The sequence below is a fragment of the Micromys minutus genome (assembly GCF_963924665.1).
Source record: "Micromys minutus genome assembly, chromosome: 13".
Classification (NCBI taxonomy): Eukaryota; Metazoa; Chordata; class Mammalia; order Rodentia; family Muridae; genus Micromys; species Micromys minutus.
The window spans coordinates 3,031,404-3,050,274 of record NC_137982.1 but is presented as its reverse complement, the minus strand read 5'-3'; the positions used below and the strand labels follow the sequence as shown (position 1 = coordinate 3,050,274).

Here is an 18,871-nt window from a genome sequence, read left to right as displayed (position 1 = left end):
GCTAGGCAGTTGGTGTTTCTTTGGTAAAATGCCCAGTACTCTTTTTTTTTTTTTAACTTTCAAATGAGTTAAAGTATCCCCTTTTCCATTTCTTCAGTTTTGAGAGTTCTTCTTCTCTTCTTCTTCTTCTTCTTCTTCTTCTTCTTCTTCTTCTTCTTCTTCTTCTTCTTCTTCTTCTTCTTCTTCTTCTTTTTCTTCTTCTTCTTCTTTTTCTTCTTCTTCTTCTTCTTCTTCTTCTTCTTCTTCTTCTTCTTCTTCTTCTTCTTTTTCTTCTTCTTCTTCTTCTTTTTCTTCTTCTTCTTCTTTTTCTTCTTCTTCTTCTTCTTCTTCTTCTTCTTCTTCTTCTTCTTCTTCTTCTTCTTCTTCTTCTTCTTCTTCTTCTCCTCCTCCTCCTCCTCCTCCTCCTCCTCCTCCTTCTCTCTCTCTCTCTCTCTCTCTCTCTCTCTCTCTCTCTCTCTCTCTCTCTCTCACACACACACACACACACACATCATCATCATATTCCCTTTGAGACAGAACTGTGTAGTCCTGGCTATCCCAGAATGTCAGTATTGAGCTGACCTTGAACTCACAGAGATCTTCAGGCTTCTGCCTCCTGAGTTCTGGAATTAAAGACCCGTACCATTAGGCCCAGTTCATTACATATTCTTTATTTTTTATTCCCTTACACTTTGATCACATTCCCCCTTCCTTATCTTTACCCAGTCCCATCCTTTAAAAATCCCTTCCCCTTTCCTCCGAGAAGAGGAACACCCCTGGGGTGCCCTGGGTTTTACCCTACCTAGGGCATGTAGTCCCAGAAGGTGTATCATTTCCTTTCCCACTGAGGACCAGCCAAGCAGTCCAAGAAGGGGGTGATGGGACCAAGTTGTACTCTTGGGAGAAATGTGTAGAGGGGTCTAGGTATAGCTACAGCATGCTCTATGTATGGAGGCCCAGACTCTGTGAGTTCACGTGATGACAGGTTAATTAACCTGGGGGTCCTCTGGTGGAGCTCTTGACCATCCTGACTTGCTCACGCTCGGGAGACAGTTGTGCTAGGCTCCCGTCTACAAGCATAGTTGAGTATCACTAACAGTGTCAGGGTTTGGTTCTCTCACATGGAATGGGTCTCATCTTGAGACATTCACTGGGTGGCTGCTCCCTTTGTCTCTGATTCTTTTTTGTCCCCATTATTCTTGTTTGAGGTTTTCATACATGCATATAAATGTTTTGATCAAATCTACCCCATACATCATCCCTCCAGCTCCTCCTCTAATCGCTCCCCCACTTTCCTGCAGCCAGCTTCCTGTAGAGTTAACATCCTCTCTGACCCCGAGGCTCAGTTTACTTTGCTATGAAGGAAGCCACCAAACCCAAGTGATCTGCCACTAGCTCACACATGATACTGTGCTGAGTCTTCCACAGCGTTATGCTATGTAAGCAGCCAGACAAGAGGAAACATGTCTCTCATGACTCTCCTGTAGATGAGGAGGAGGATATGTGATATTAAAAAGCAAGGAGGAATTCCTTGCTCAAAGTTTACCAAATTATGTCTAAAATGGACACGTTTTATTAGATAGAAATTATATCTTAAGAGAACTTTGTCAGATGATGGTGGCACAAACCATTAACCACAGCACTTGGTTAACTAAGGCAGAAAGATCACCCTGGTCTTCAGAGCGAGTTCGGGGATATCCAGAGCTACATAGAGAAACCTTGTCTTAAAACAAATGAACAGGGGACACGGCCCGCCTGGCCGGCCCAGGTGGCACCTGGGCAGGAGTGGCCATGGCAGAGGCCGGCAGCGGCAAGGGCAGGACGGGCACAGCGAGCCCGGCAGGCGGCGGGGTGCTTAGGGCCGGGGAGCTGCGAGTGCAGGCAGGGCTGCGGGCGAGTGAGGGAAGATGGTGGAGCTGGGGAAGAAGTACTCTGTGCACTGATTGGCCGAGTTGAGTCGCTCTGTGCTTCCACTGCACAGAGTGCCAGGACATGAAGCTGCGCCAGTACTTCTCGGCAGGTGCTGCAATCGATCGGCTACCATGGCTACCAGCTGGTAGACAGCGGACGATTCACACTCTGGGGTCCTGAGGCAGAGGGTGGCTGGACCAGTAAGCGAGGAGCAGCTGCTACTGGACACAATCGAGGAGTTCGGCTTCGGCAACTGGGAAGACATGGCTGCGCATGCCGGTGCCTCGTGGACTTCCCGGGAAGTGATGGAGCACTAGATTAGAATTTATATCCATGGGAACTCGGGCAAAGCCCGCATCCCTGACACCATCCCCAACAGGGTGGCAGATCATACCTGCCCCAGTGGAGGCCCTCTTCTGCCTAGTTTTACCACACAGTTGCCCCCATTGGACATCTCTGTGGCTGAGCACAGCAGCTGGGCTACATGCTACTGCGAGATGACTTTGAGATCGAGTATGACCAGGATGCTGGGACGCTCATCCGTGGGCTCTCTGTGATGATGTGGAGGTTGAGCTCAAGCGTGCCCATGTAGACATGTATGTGCGGAAGCTGAAGGAGAGGCAGCGCCGGAAGAATATTGCCCGAGTTTCTAACTTGGTACCAGCCTTCTTGGGCAAGGACAAGAAGGAAAAGGAGAAGACATAGAAGAGAAAGATCACCAAGGAGAGGAAAGAGCCGCGGCTGAAGTTCATGTCTTGCAAAGAATTTGACGATTTATTTGAAAACATGCACAAAGAAAAGGTGCTTTGTGCCAAGATCCGAGAGCTGCAGCGGTACCGGCGCAACGGCATTACGAAGATGGAGGAGTCTGCTGAATATGAGGCTGCCAGACACAAGCCAGAGAGGAGGAAGGAGAACAAAAGCCTGGCCAGCTCCAAAAGGGGGAAGGAGGATGGAAACGACAGCGAGTTCGCAGCCGTTGAGAACCTTCCTGGGTTTGAGCTGCTGCCAGATCGGGAGAAGGTTCTCTGTAGTTCTTTGAACTTGAGTCCTGCACGCTATGTGACTGTGAAGATCACCTCCAGATGCGGCAAGGGGTCCCCTCTAAAAGTCGCCTTCCCAGTTATCTGGACAAGGTCCTAAAGAAAGGGATTTTAAATTTCCTCACAGAAAGTGGGTGGATATCCAGGGATGCTTCCTGAGGGCAGATGATTCTAAAGCAGCTTATGAGCCAAGTGATCTGGGGTCTTCCCCCAACATTGTTGCTCTTTTAAACAAATTGAATTCTTTGTTTCAAGGCTTACAATTCTTTTTTTCATGAGCCTCTGGAAGAAGCAATATTAGCTATCTTAAATTTGACTCGTGACTCACACATGTGTCTTTTTAACTTAGTCCAAAGGTAATCCTTTCAGAAGACAGCTTGCCTTTCTGTTTCTCTAAAGATTGTCCCCCACTTTGGACAAGTCCCATTTATTTCAGGAGCCTTTCCCCGTTTGGGTTTAGAAGCTGTTAAGCTGTGGGAGCCAGGAACTGTGTGTTCCTGCCATCAGCTTTTCCCTGGGGACACAAACTTTACTCAGGTGGGCTGTTGTTTGCACCCCTTTGCTGAGCCCATTGCTACCCCCCAGCTGACACCCAAGCACAGCCCCAGCACACCGCACTTTCTCGGGAGGAAGGCTGTGCACAGAACCCTCTGTTGTGCCCACTCCCCACTGAGCCACTTAAAATGAGCCCCTCATTTGCACAGTGGGGACATGAACTTCCTTACCTGACTACAGCTGTTTGGGGTCCTTATTAGTGCTTGCTTCACCTTAGCCTGGCCAGTCTGGGCTGCCTGGGCAGGCTCCTAGCACGTTCTTGTCCCCTGTGATTGGGAAAGCAGTTAATGAAAGGGCCACAGAGTCAGATGGGGGCAGCCTCTCACTGCTGTGAGCTTACACACCTGACTTGGAAGACCCTTTGGAGGTCAAGGCAGTGTGTGCAGTGCTGAGATGGGGCAGTGGCTGCCGAGGACTTCCACCAGATGTTGCAGATTTCCCTTTCAGTAAATATAAGACATGCTAGCCTGGCTCCGTGAGCTGATTGGGGTCCGGCAGGGGGCTAGGAGTACAGAGCATCCTGCCCATGCCTTGGAGCCTGTGCGCTACTTTTGTTTGTGATCCTGAAACAAACTCAGAAATGGCTCCTTCCCAGTCCTACTGAAAAGCTTGTTTCTGAGGCCTCCTTCAAGGATTTGAATGGTACCTTCCTTCTAAACTTGAGGAAGGCGTTTGTCTTCTGGCTGCTCTAGGGTCCTGGAGTAACCACAGCCCCTGCCCTGTCCCTGAGGTACAAGAGCCTGCTTATCTCATAGAGTGTCCGGGCTCAGAAGTAAAAGTGAAGTTATTTTGAAGGAAACAACTCATTTCCAAGGATGACATGATGACGTGTCATTCCATTTTACATTCTCTGTCCCCTAGGGTAAGTTTTTCAGCATTAAATAAAACATTTCAAATAGACTGTATATGGCTTCCGTTGTAAAGTGCATTGCAGGCTAGCAGGGGAGTACCCTGTGAGCCAGGCCTAGATCTCTCTAGACCAGAAAATGCTGAGCTCCACACTGCCCCCTGCAGTTGAATGGTGGGCAGTAGTAGGTGTCACTGACCAGTAGGTGGCTGGTGCTCAGTGCCTAGTTAAGCCAGCGGTTCTCAAAGTAGGGTTCCCCAGGCACTGTCAGAAATACAGTCATACCTCATGTAACTCTTGAAGCAGAGATTTGGGGGCTTTATTAACAGGGACTAGCAGGGTGTTTATCAAACCATCCCAGTGACTGGGATTCAAGCTCAATTTTGAGAAGCACTGGTTTTGTTCTGGTGCCTCCAGCACCAGAGTCCCAGCTTGGTGAGGTTTGAACTTCCAGTGTGTCTTCTACAAAGTGACAGCCAGACCTACATGAGCTTGAGAAGCAGAGGATTCTGTCACCATGTGGCCAAGGGCTGTTGAACCAAAAGCTGTGCTTAAGCATGCATATAGCGTGTGTACATCTTTTGATGTTGTAAATTTATTTGGGTGTGACTGTTTTCAAACACTATAATGAATGTATAATTAATTTATGTTTAAGTATTAATATTCTTACAGGGGATAAGTAATATTAGGATTGTTTGCTCTCCTGTCTGCCCCCAGCTGTTCCTGGCATATTACTCTTTCTTGGCTCAGACACTGACTTGTTTATATTTAATTCTCTTGATAAATTAGCTACTACTACCCCATGGAACCAAGTCTTTTCAAATTTAAACAGTGTTTGAGTCAGAAAAGTTAGATAATTCAACTGTTTGAAATAATGCTCTCTGGGAGGTCAACATTCCAAGAATGTATTAAAAACTGAAACCCTGACAATTTTATTATTCTTTTACATGTGAACAGAAAAAAACCAAAAATGAATGAACAAAACAAAAGACAAAGACAAGAAACTTCAAAATCCCCAAACAAGAAAGATGTCTTTTAAACTTATATTTTAATTTTATGTGTATGGGTTGTTTCTGCCTGCATGTAGATCTGTTTGCCCTGTGTGTTTAATCCCCAAAGAGTCCAGAAGAGGGCACTGAGTACCCTGGAACTGGTGTTAATGAAGGTTGTGAGGTTGAACCCTGGGCCTCTGTAAGAACAGTCAGTGCTTTTTATCCCATTGTGAAAACAATTCACTTGAAACAAGCAGCTGCCCTCCCTGTGGATATGAGCATAACTCGGCCAGAAGGGAGCAGGCCCTAGATTCCTATGATGACCATCAGTGGCCTGAAGGTATTCATTTGGTTTATTACACTTTGCCACAGTAAGGAGTGCTCAGTGGCAGGAGGGGACTCCAGGGACCTACAGAAACAGCTGGGCTGGAAGGGAACAATCCTCTTATCCCTCTGATTGCTCAGTGGACTGGAGCTCCAGCTGGGACTGGGGCTGCCTGAGATACAGTGGTGGCTGCAGGGCACATCTGGATCTCAGCAAAGGCTTGGAAGGCAGTCAGGCCTGAGAAGTGGGTGAGTAACTGGATCCTGTGCTGCTGTTTTTCAGGAGGACCAAAGTGCTACTCACTTCACCTTGGAATCCTTCCCCTTACAGTGCTTGTCTTAGTCTTCTTTGGGTAAGAGAACCCAGGCTGCTGAGAAAGGGCTGAGACCCTGATGGGGACCCTGAGCTGTGTGCATCCCTACCAGCACTGGAATGATGCTCCTGCCTCAGCACCCAGAGTGATAATTCCAGTTCTTGCTTGCCCACATAGTGAAGTCTGATTCCCCAAAAGGAAATGGGGATGGATAACTTGCCATTTGGCTCTAATTGTGAGGGTGGGTCTTGGGGAAGAAGAGGAGGGCAGAGCTGTGGGCTAGAGTTTAGTTCTTCCAGTACATATAGTCTGTGAGCCCTCACAGAGCAGACACTGCTTATCTACTGGAACTTCAGTAGACACAGCCAAAACAAACTCCCTAATGTGGACTCGGGTTGTTGGGTCTGGCAAGATTTTGGGGTTGTTTGCCACAACTTTAGGTGTCCAGATACAGTCCTTGTTCCCAGGTCCTTTCATGGCACCTTTTATTCCACTATGTTGAGAATGCTTAGTTTTGTCCTCAGCCCTACTTCCCCATTGGGAACTTCTGTTCTCACGGTGCTGAGAATAGTGGTGCATTTGGGGGAGGGGCGGACAGCTGGTCTTGGGTATGGGTCCTGAATAGCTGGCCCTCTGCCTATCCTTCCTACAGCTTTGGGCTCCTGAGTCACAGAAGTCAGGAACTAGTAAACCCGAGAGCCGTGACTAGGTGAGTAAGAGAGTAGTCATTGAAATATGTAAGTGTATCGTGTGTGTGTGTGTGTGTGTGTGTGTGTGTGTGTGAGTGTGTGTGTATGTGTGTGTGTGTGTGTGTGTGTGTGTGTGTGTGTGTGTGTGTTTGGATGGCTCTAGACATCTTTTAGGATGCCCAGAACGACTACACCTACTTCTTGCTGTCTTTAAGGCTGTGTGAATCTCTGGTTTAGCCTCACTTTTGTACGTACTGGGGCAGCAACAAGGACAGGTTCTTTTCCCCACTCTCCTCACCGGGAGCCTGCTGAGTGCTGAGTGCAATGTCTTTTGTCTTCTGCAACCAGACCCATGTTGGGGGCCCATCAATTTCCACCTTTCCCATATCCTGTCAGCCTGAGTTTTTGGAAAGCATCTTCTGCCTTTGCTCTGCATTCCTGGTCCTGCTGTACATTAGCCACATGCTTGTCTGTCTGTCTGTCTGTATGTATGTATGTCCTAACCCTACTTTTTTCATTAGCTAATGCTCCTTCAGAATAGAGATTAGGATGGGTTGCCTGCTGACCCCTCCAGCAGCCTATGCCTGGGTTCCTGATGAAGCCATGCATGCTGCTGAGCTGGGATTCTGGCCTTGATCTTTGTCTCTGCTGTGCTTCCCACTAGACTACACAGCCTCCCACAATGCTCTCTGTTCTCACCAGATTCCTCTTGTGTCTGTTTTTCTCGATTGCAAAGGATTCTGTGCCATCCTCATTTATGTTTGGAGGCAGTCAGACCTTTGATGACTGTGTCTCCAGAAGTCCCTGAGATTGGTTTTCAGAGGTAGGTGGGTCTCAATGCAGTTCTCACACATTTCCAGTGGTTGAGGATGTCCCCAGACTCTGATGTCCCATCACTGGAACCTTTCAGTGTGGGTTGGGCTTCCTCTCAGCCTTGGTGGAAGGTTATAGACAAGCGACTTATCACATGCTATCTCAGGCTTTCAGAAGCTGGGCTTGAGGTCACCCAGAATTAATGCTGTCTCGGTTTATCTCTTCAATGACAGAAATAGAGTCAACTTCTTGATGGGAGGGGGCTGGGAGCTGCTGTATTTTGGAATTTGTTTCCTGCTCAGGTTCCACTCAGGAGCGACTGGTGAGTGTGGAGCAGTGAATCTTGATAACAGTGTTTTCCTTTTGATTTATGGTGTGGCTGCGTTTGATTTTTATGCTGTGGGTATAATGCCTGGAGTGATAAGTATGGTACTCTTTGATGATTGTAATATATGTATTGTGTTCTCTGGTACCACTTGGCCTTACCATCAGCCTTTGTGTGTCTGAAACATGAACGGTCCTTGTATAAACCTGTCTCCTCTGCTCTCTTTCTGTAGCATGATTTCGGGAGAGCTGGATATCCAGGAAGTTGTAACCCTGACAAGGTATCAGAACCTCATATAGTGCTTTGCAGCACTGGGCTGAGGGGTATGGAGGAAGGAGTGTGTGTGTGTGTGTGTGTGTGTGTGTGTGTGTGTGTGTGTAGCATGGAAAGCTGAGAAGCATCTTCCTAAACTTGAAGTTCAGGAAATAGCATTTACAATTATTTTGACAAACTGACTGTCCTTTGACTTTTAAAGAGCCAGGATGGCTCATCTGGTACAGGGATGGGTTTACATATATGTACTGATATCCCCAGGACTACATTACCACACATGAGTCTTCACCGTTGCAACAGTTCAGTGCAGCAAGGACATTCATGCTGTGGTGGATCCAGCACAACCATCTGTCTCCAGAATATTCCATCATGTATACTGTGTCATTAAACACAGACTCCTACTGGGGGTCCTGGAACCACCTTTCCTCTTCTGAGTTGTTCTGTTGAGCATGGCCACTTGGTAATAGTGCCTCATAGAAATGTGTCCTATAGGGTTTCTCTTTTTGGCTATTGGCCAGACTCATTCAATATGGTGTCATCAGACCCTGACCTTTGCAGACATTTTCTGTGTTAGTTTTAGGCTCATTCCCTGCCTTTAAAAAGCAGATTTATTTTTGTTTTATACACATGATTATTTTTCCTGCATTTATGTCTCAGTACTATATTTGTGCTGGCCCCAAAGAAGTCATAAAAGAACTTCAGGGTCTCTGGAACTAGAGATATAGACTGTTGTGGGTCTCCATGTGGGTCCTGGAAATTGAATCCAGCTTTCTGCAAGAGTAGCCAGTGCTGTCTCTGCCAAGCATTATTCCGGTCTGGCTCTCTAGTTTGCACACTATCATAGAGCATGAAGGTTACTAACAGAAGTGGTTCTCATCCCTTGTGGATTAACATCCTTAGTTGGGAAAGTCCACTGCTGCACATTGGCCTAGGTGTTTTGGGAAAAGTATTTATACTAATTTTGGGACTTCTTTGTAACTGAAACAGAAAGTTAAGGTTTATGTGCTTCTAGCCAGGAGAGGAAAAAGTCAGGCTGCAGGCCCAGGTGGGGATGGACATGTTCGGTCTAATCCGGCTTGTCAGTTAAAGTAGTCTTTGAATCTCCCAGCCTTGCATTTGGGTGGGAGTGTCATAATTTCCTCTCCCTACCTCATGTCCATTATGACTGTGATCTTCCTGCTTTGGTTCATCTTTGGATCCCAGGATCATGGGCTTGTTTGTCAATTCTCATGCAGGTTTGTCTGCCAGGTGCATGTCTGCCAGGTGCATGTCTGCCAGGTGCATGTCTGCCAGGTGCATGTCTGCCAGGTGCATGTCTACCAGGGATATGTATCCTATACCAGACAATTTGAGTTCTGGTATTTTCTTTTTCAGGATGATCTATTCCCAACCAAAGGTTCTAACACCCAGGTGAGTAAATTTAGGCACTGCATGCAAAGTGCAGGAGTCCTAAAGGCACTAAAGTATCATTTGCTTGTCCTGGAGAAATAGTTCAGTAGCAAACCTGATGCCCCAAGTCAGTGTCTTGCACTGGAGAAATCTCAGAACAAACAAAGACCTGAGCATAGTTAATGACCTCACTTCACTAATACTTTCAGAGTTTAGGTTTGTCTGATTCAGCTCTGGGGCCCAGAAAATATTCTGTCTCATCTTTTGCTTTTGGGCTGCTGCTCTTTGCTTCCTATCTCTGTTGTCGGGGACTTTTAGAGATGTGGTAGGTGTGATGGTGGTAAACTCAGTGACATTAAGACTGTGTTTGGAGGTAGTTGGTGAGAATCCTGCTAATTGATCCACGTGATATTCTGTGAGTGTGAACTGTCCTGGGAGAAGCTGAGGGTATCAAATTTGAGAAAGGTTCCTAAAGGCATGTTTGGTTACATGTTGCTTTTGGCTCTCTCCCCATGTAGTAGGAAAGATGTTCTTGTCTTGACTCCATGGCTGGCTCCCATCATCTGGGAGGGGACCTTCAACCTCGACATACTGAATGAGCAGTTCAGGCTTCAGAATACCACAATTGGATTGACCGTGTTTGCCATCAAAAAGTAAGCATCTATAGTAGGTAAAGCACCTCAGAGGCATTATGACCTCAGTTTGATCTCTAACACCTATGCACTTGTAATCCCAGCACTGTGGGTAGAAGGAGAGACAAGTGAATCCAAGCCACTTACTGGACAGGCTAGCCGAACAGTAGCTTCAGTGTCTATGAAGCAATGCTGTCTGCAGAATGAAAGAGATAAATGACAGAACAAACCACCCCAAATCAACCTTGGCCTTCACACATGTACACAAATATATACAATATACCCACACAAATCCTCACATATGTACACACAATGGTCAAATGGGGGTGCGGGCATATCAAATTCCAGGATTATGTTTACAGTGCACTAGGTGTGGGCTTGTTAACTCTGCCCCATTTCTGAGCTCTGTAGGACTCAGATGTGAATGGATCCAGATCTGCCTCCTCCTAGAACTGCAGGTCAGCTGCCCTTCCCACTGTGCTCTCAGCAAAGTGCCATGCACATTTCTCAGCGCATACTTTGGATCCTCATCCCTAGGGTGCCCAGCAAGGAGCAAAATGTTGCCAGACGTTTCGAGTCTAATAAGCCTGTATAAAAGACACATAATCCAGATATTTTAAATGCAAGCCACATGCCTAAATTGAGCAGATCTACACTAACTTATTCTTCAGCTATAAAGCCCCATGTTAACTTGCTGGTTTTGTGGCCATGCAGGTTTGGTCTATGGTGGCTTCCTCTTTCTCCATCTTCTTCTCCCTCTGTGACTACCTGCCATTCCCTCTTGAACCTCCAGTTCTATCTTTCTGCTCCGCTGTTTAATCATAGTCTCTATCCTTTATTGACCAGTTAAAATGGGGAGAAGATTCACATGGAATAACTTGAGTATGTGATTATGTGAACATCAGGGACAATTGCTTCTTGAGGAACCAGTATTATCATCAAAATACAAGCAACATTAGGCCAACAGCTACAGTAGGATGTCACCAAAGCTCTTGCCAATGATGTGCCCTCAGATGCTGTAGAAGGGGGACAGCAAGGGATGGTGACATGGTTAACATCATCCCTGGAAGCAGTTGGTGGTCCTGTAAAATCCTGAGACTCTGGGTCAGACTGACTTTAGGGCACAGGGAACAAATGTGCCTTGTGGGAGCCTGTGGAAGGTGGGAAAAAGGAGCATTATAGCACAGAAGGCTGCGGGGGACAGAGAGAAACCATTTGTGATGGCTGATTATGAGAAGGGTCTTTATGCTTTCATACAGGTGCTGGGTGTAACCCAAGGATTGCTCTGAGTCCTTTGCATTGATCAGACTTGAGAGAGGTTCAAGGCTTAACTGAAGGAATCACAGGCACCTTGATAATGCCTGCTGCCCCCAGGGACAAAGGAATTCACAGTAGCAGGACAAAAATACTACCTTTTTTGAGTGGTGCTGCATACATGACATTGACTTCTGCCAGATGTGGGTCGATGCTTTGTATATGGAAAGAAGGCCTCTAAGAGGACCAGCTAGACCCATGGTGGCCGTGCTGTTTCTGACACTGAAATGGGGAGGGCTTTGCAACTTGTCAGTTGATGGGGAACCCCGCTCCCATGGTGGGGCCACATAGCAATAGACATCAGGAAGGGAGGAGTAACCCTCTGAAGAAAGTAAAATCTAGGGCAGGAGAAGAAATAGCATTTGTGTTATAATCCTTCTGCCTTGGATCTGAGGGTTTTGTTTTAGGCTTACCTTTCTTGCCAGGGGTCTGTCTCTCTTTTCCTGCTATGCAAACCTGATTCCTGGTATAGCTCATGTTGGATAACTATTAGGGACATAAGTAAGTTACTGTGTGCCTTGTCCACAGGCACTTTCAATCCATTGAGGAGGAAGATCTGGGATATATAGATCCTTTGCTGTACTTATACAGGGCCCTTGAAGATGCCGTGAAAGAGGGGTAGAGGTAATAGATGCTTAAGGATCCATTCAGTTCCACCTGAGTTTAGAAAGTGGGGCCATAGGAACCCAGGCCTTGCTTGGGCTGGTTCAATTGGTTCTGAGTGAGAAATGCTTTGTGTTAAAGCTGACATTATTATGGAGAGAGTGAGATACTCATGGAGAGGTGCCTTATAGAGTTGCCAAAACAACACAGATCTGCAGAGTGTCTACCCAGCTCACCAGGGTCTGGAGTTAGTCAAGCGTCCCAGCCTTCTACCTATGCATCCCATCGTAAGATTAGTTGCTATTGTTGGACTCTGCTACAGAAAAGGAAGTGAGGTGACCCTACAGATTGGTGAGGGCAGCTGTAAAGTGGAGGGACCAAGCCTCCTAGGCATGGGTTTTGTAGTCTGGCTCTCTGCCCTGGTAAACCTTGCTCTAACTGTGTCAAACCTCTCCATACCCCTTTGTCCTCCCTCACAGGTATGTTGTGTTCCTGAAGCTCTTCCTGGAGACAGCCGAGCAGCACTTCATGGTGGGACACAAGGTCATCTACTATGTCTTCACTGACCGGCCAGCTGATGTGCCACAGGTTGCTCTGGGTGCAGGACGGCGGCTCGTGGTGCTTACTGTGCGCAACTACACTCGCTGGCAGGACGTGTCCATGCACCGCATGGAGATGATCAGCCACTTCTCAGAGCGGCGCTTTCTCCATGAGGTGGATTACCTGGTGTGTGCAGATGTGGACATGAAGTTCAGTGACCACGTGGGTGTGGAGATCCTCTCTGCACGCTTCGGCACCCTGCATCCTGGCTTCTACAGGAGCAGCCGAGAGGCCTTTACCTATGAGCGCCGGCCACAGTCCCAGGCCTACATCCCCTGGGATGAGGGTGACTTTTACTACATGGGAGCCTTCTTTGGGGGGTCAGTGGTGGAAGTGTACCATCTCACCAAGGCATGCCACGAGGCTATGGTGAAAGACCAGGCCAACGGCATCGAGGCCGTGTGGCATGATGAGAGCCATCTGAACAAGTACCTGCTTTACCACAAACCTACAAAGGTGCTGTCCCCAGAGTACATGTGGGACCAACAGAAGCTGGGCTGGCCTTCCATCATGAAGAAGCTGAGATATGTGGCCGTGCCCAAGAACCATAAGGCAATCAGGAACTGATAGCTGAATTCCTGTTGGAGAGGCCAGGTCGATAGCAAGGGGCACTCCAGCTGTGCTGGAATTGGAAGTATTGAGTGATATTGCTGACTGTCACCTTCTATCCCACCTCACAGTCCAGCATGTTCAGTCTCACATGAATGCCACATACCTGAGCCGTGGAGTGGCAATCACCTTCAGTTCCCATTGTGTCCTTAATTCCTTTTTATCACGTGACATGGTAGAACAGGATATACACCAGTGCATCCACTCTCAGACCTGTCCCTTCCTCTGCTGTGAGGTTTATTAGAGGGAAAATGCCCTTAGGATGCAGCAAGGCAGAGAGAGACAGTTTGAAGTCCATAAAAATGCCATTTGGGCTGATCAGCATCATGTCCCCATCACCTCTGCTCATTTTTGATTTGGGAAACAATTATCCCTTTCTTGTAATAAATGTATTTCTGAATGGTATAGAAAGTTTTTTATTTTTTCTTTTCTCTTCCCTTCCTTTCTCTAATTTTTCATTCATTGTTTCTTTCTTTATTTTTTCTTTGCTTCTTTCTTTCTCTCCTTCCTTCCTTCCTTCCTTCTTTCTTTCTCCCTTTCTCTTTTTCTGTACTTGACATTAAACCCCCAGTCTCGTGGATGCTAGTCTAGCATGTTGCCACAAGGGGTGCACTTCCTACCTGGGCTATATCTTTGAGACACATACTGATTGAACTTGCTGAGTCTTGGGTCCACTATATGATTTTCCTACTCTAGTTTTTATTTAATGTTTCTGATATATCAGGATAGTTATAATTTTCCTTTTGCAATGTTAGTGTCAGACTCAGTTAACATCATCAAATTTTACATGGGGGGGTGGGAGGAGTGCTGTTGCTTGTTTTTTCATTAACTTGGGGTCTTTAGTAGCTCCAGCTGATTTCAGGCCTACTGTGTGGCGAAGGAGGAGCTTTAACTCCCAGTCCTTCTTCCTCTCTCTGGGATGCAGATATCACAAGGCTCCCAGCACATCTAACTCTGATGTTTTTACTATTCTTAAAACCCAGTTTATCTTGTTCCAAAATGGTTTCTGGGCCCTGAAGTCCTTCATGTCCTTTGATGTGTCCTTTTTTCTCATTGTGAGATTGTGTGTGTGTGTGTGTGTGTGTGTGTGTGTGTGTGACAGGACTATCATGTATTGATAAAATTTGCAACTAGACCAATGACCCAGAATTCAAGAGATCCACCTTCCTCTGTGATTACATCTCATCAGAATCTTGGTTTTTCTAAATTTTTCATAGACTCTTGGTGAATTACACATCATGTACCCTAATCCCATTCATCTGCCTGTACCTCCATGTACACCTCTGCCCTTGAGATTCCCTGAAAAGCAAACAAAAATAAAAAGTAAAACAAAACAAAACACAAGTCAAACCCTCTCAATATGGAATCTGTAGTGTGTTGCATAGTGTACACCCTTGTCCATATATTTTTACTTGAGAATATTCATTGCACTGAGTTAATAGTGTGATCCAAAGTCTCTGACTTCATGGGAACTGATCTCTGATATCCTGTTATAGAGACTCTGCAGCTTTGGTTCTGCAGGATCCATCCCTTCATGCACTCCTGTAGCACATACACGGGTTAGATACTGGGTTGGGCCAACTCAAAGGCCTGTATTTGTGCCTGGGTGGTAGCTGAGTTGTTCTGCCATCCAACTCTGTAGCACTGCCCTGCTAAGGGGGGCATAGGTACCTCTCCCATGCTCATGCCCTCCAAGCTTGCTCTCTCTCACCCAAGCCACCAGGACCCCCTCTATTGTGCATCCCAGGTGTGCTAATTTAGGACATCTCTCTTGAGTGCTGCAGCTGATGAGGTGCTGGGTCATTTACAAACAACTCTCAGATATCAACATGGCTCCAGGAAGCGGCCCAGTCTAAAAATATCTGCATGATCCAGCCTTCTGTTGGCAGAACAAGCTATGGAGGCTTTTGAGTCAACCTTTGGCCTCATTCTTTCAATGTTCATAGTCAGAGCCTTCACTCAGTTTATCCCTGAGGGTCCAGCTATGTGAGTGTTCTTTGGTGTCCTGGTGGATGCTTCTATGCTTTTGCTAAAGTACTGACCACTTAGTCTGTGTCTCATTGGAATGCCTTGTGTTCAAAATTATTTTGAACTAGTGTCTCTATCTGGAAGCTTCTTTTTTTTCTTTTAAAGAACATTCCTCATGGGGCTGTTTGGGCTTTGATAGAAGGAAGGTAGGAATTTCCAGACCATTTTCTGTTGTTCTGTGATGGGGTCTCTGGAAGACGGGGGAGTGAAACACAGTTGTTGGGCAGGTACCAGCTTATGGTATTCTTGTGAGTACTGGATGGGTCCTCAGCTTATACTCTTTAACGGAGGTTCCAATCAGGAGCATCATGTATTAGCAGGGTTACCACTTTTGGCCACCCTGTTGTGGATTTTATTTCTCTTTGCTGAGATTTCTTTGGTGACATTTCTTGATTCATTGTGTGCCCCTGTGTACACACATGTTTTTCTGTGCTCTCCTCTGCCCATGTCAAAAAATTGATTCCACTCAAACCAGTACTGAAGTCCAGATGCAAAGCTCTGGTCTTACCCCATCAGGGTCTCTGCATCCATTATCTTGTTTCTAGATACTACCATCCCTTTTAAATCCCTGCCCTTCAATCCTCCTACCCACGGTCCTGGCTCCTTTCCTTCCCAGTTTGGAATGGACACTTTTGGATATTCCAGCATTTTTGTTGATGACTTCCCTCTGCCACCAGCTTCTACAGAGACAATCTGTCCTGGAACTTGGCACACCTCAGTCCCACTTCGACCAGCCTGGTTTAGGTCAGTGCAATATTTGCCTGGCTGGTTGACAGTGGCTTCCTGGCTGTGCTGTTTACCCTGACACCTGCAGGTCATTCTTCTCCAAGCAGACAGAGTCATTACTTGAATTTCTCCTTTGGGAACTTGTAGGACTCCATGTCCTTCTAGGGGTTTCTCTGTATCTGTTTACGCACCTCTGTTTCTTCATTACCACTCAGATTTGGGCTATTGGGAGCTGAAAGGCAAGAGCTTGGAGCATTCAAAGGAGTAAGTAATGTAAGGCACAGATGGAAAGGTTGGACACTCCTTCTTGTTAGGAACTTCCTGGGTGTCTTCCAATTTACCTTTGCTCCAAACCTCATAAAAACTCTGTGCCCAATTTTAGAAGAAATGAAACGGGTCCACAAGGATGCCAGTGGGGACAGGGCCAAGGGCCCTTGTCCACTCCACTGTCTTGTTCCTTAGAGACCTTCTGGCTTCCTGATGTGCCCTGCTTCCTTCCCTTCAGTCTGTGCTCACAGGTAAATACAAGAGTCCTGCCTCAGCAAAGCCTTCAGTAAGGCAGCCTTCCTTGTACCTCTCCACTGAAGCCTTACGTTGTGTTTTGTTTTCAACATCATGTTAAAAGATTCTTAAAACAGTGAAGCTGGATCTGGGAGCACACACCTACAATCCAAGTACCTGGAGAGGGCAGGCAGCAGGAGCATCGCTAGCTCAAGGTCACACTCACCTTATTATTGAGTTTTGGGCCACTCTCAGATACATGTAACCAAGTCACTACACACACACACACACACACACACACACACATCTCACAGGCACATACTCCAGCTTCCCTTATTGGTCATCTACCCATACCTGACTGTACTAAGATGGCAGAGCCAGAATGCCATGGTGAATAATTTATGTATTCTACACACATTTACCACCTAAGACCCCTGCACGACCAGCAGGGAAGACACAGCTGATAGGAAGACCCTGTTGGTTGAACTAGGCACTTGTTAAATCCAGCATCTGCTCTATCTCCAGATGCTGGTTTATGACCACAGCCATTTGCTTTGGTTGCTGAAACACATCCTATGCCTAGATGTGGCAGTGTATTTGATCTGGTGATTTCCCTTACTGAAGGCTTAGTTTGAGATGTTTATAGCCATGAGCAGTGTATAAGTTGTCTTTGTAGATTTACCATTTTGGTTTATACTTTGGGATGAGAAGGGTGGATTGGGGTGAGGGTGCTGAACAGTGTGCTCCTTTTTGTAAGATGCGACCAAATGTCTTATTCGGTGGTGGAAGCATTTTGCAGGCCCTCAAGAATGAAGTTTGCAGCTTCTTCCTTCTGTGCCAGAATCAATGATATTGCTTTCCATTTTAACAGAAGCATGTACTGTTGTTTTATTTTGTGGGTGTGGATGTGCATGCATGTGGCCATGCCTGTGTCTGTGCATATGTGCATGTGTGCATGAGAGACAAACATACAGAAAGAGAGAGAGAGACAGACAGACAGAAACAGAGAAACAGAGAGAGAGGCTTGCAGGTTGGTAGGCAGGCAGACAGACAGACAGGCAAGACAGACAGACGGAGGCAAGAGAATTCTGAGTTCAAGGCTCACCTGGGACAGAGTAAACTTCAAATCCAGGTGTGGTGATACACCCCTTTAATCTGTGTCACACATTCTGCTGAAGGCCTACATGAGGACAATGGGAGAAGGAAGGTTCACTCTTTGCCTGCTTGCACTTACTTGCTAGCATGTTTGTTGGAACCTACTTCATCAAGATTACAGCTCATACAGAAGACGAGATGAAGCAACTACAATCATGGGACTAAGACACTGCTAAATTTTTGGACTTTCCATTCAAAGATGCCTATTGTTAGGTTAGTTGGAATGAAGACTTTAAGTCATGATAATAAATTTCCTTAATATATAAAGACATTCTATAAGTTCTGTGACTCTAGAGATTCCTGCCTAATGTGTATGACTTCCCCAAACAAACCCTGTGCCTTTTTATTCTCAGGGTGAAGCTTATTTGCCCAACCAGGGGTCCTCTAAGCAGCTATGTATTGCTGATGTAGATTGATCAGGTACCTGAAGCAGCATGCATTGGCAATCAGAAATATCAAAAGCCTTCTGGTATCTGCTAGAAGGTGAAGTAAGCTATCCTGCATCCTTTTGGTCTTCAGAATGGCCAAGAAACTTGTACTATTTTTACTGAATTAATCAAAGAAGCAGAGATGAATAGAGGCCCCAGGGGGTCATCCCCAAGATAAAGGATGAGAGTGAAATACAGGGAACTAATAAAAATGTGCTCATATCCACCCAGTGTACTTGTCTCCTAAGGAGGTAAATGAGACAACAGATGGGATCTTCCCATGCTGTCTTAAATCTTGCTAACAAGTTATTCTAGGGTCAACTAATAGCTGACTACTTGTTGGATTGCTCTTCAAAGGTTGTCCTCACAGCCCCACTACATGTCATGGTCATGGATGGTGGCCTAGGTTCTTGCTTTCCAGCTCTGCTCATCACCTGTGCAAAGTTTCACTATGTAGATGACATCATGGTTACTGGAAGTGTTTAACACATTTGCAAAATCATTTGAGAAACATGAAATCTTCCCTGGAGTTACAAGGGAGTGAACAGGAAACCATGAAGTGTAGAAAGAGGATGGCAGCTGCTGCCTGGATCACACGGTGTTTACCACCTCATCTTGGAGAATGGTACGTGTCATACAAGGCCTTAGTCACATGAGATTACCTCAGAGCTGGGTGATTGACCTTGGATTCTGAGCATTCTCCTAAGAAATATCTGCTTTATGGATCTGCAAAGGCTGAGTCTGCAGAATGATCAACAGGGTGTGAATGACAGTAAAGAAGGCTATTCAGACCCTTCACAGAAACAGTGAAATACCTCTGT

General features: G+C 46.3%; 1 protein-coding gene and 1 pseudogene across 2 annotated transcripts; both read left to right on the top strand.

Moving 5' to 3' along the window:
- Nucleotides 1–1,874: 1,874 nt before the first annotated feature.
- Nucleotides 1,875–3,092, top strand: LOC308428733 (transcriptional adapter 2-beta-like; annotated as a pseudogene). Its single transcript has one exon. The product of its transcript is annotated as a transcriptional adapter 2-beta-like (transcript).
- A 4,344-nt stretch (nt 3,093–7,436) lies between these two features.
- LOC308428795 (histo-blood group ABO system transferase 1-like) lies at nt 7,437–13,170 on the top strand (the record flags this gene model as incomplete). Its single annotated transcript, XM_080927370.1, has 5 exons — nt 7,437–7,477; nt 8,025–8,072; nt 9,440–9,475; nt 9,973–10,107; nt 12,483–13,170. The coding sequence occupies 5 exons, from the start codon at nt 7,437–7,439 to the stop codon at nt 13,168–13,170; spliced, it is 948 nt and encodes a 315-aa protein (XP_080783496.1).
- Between the last annotated feature and the right edge of the window lie 5,701 nt (nt 13,171–18,871).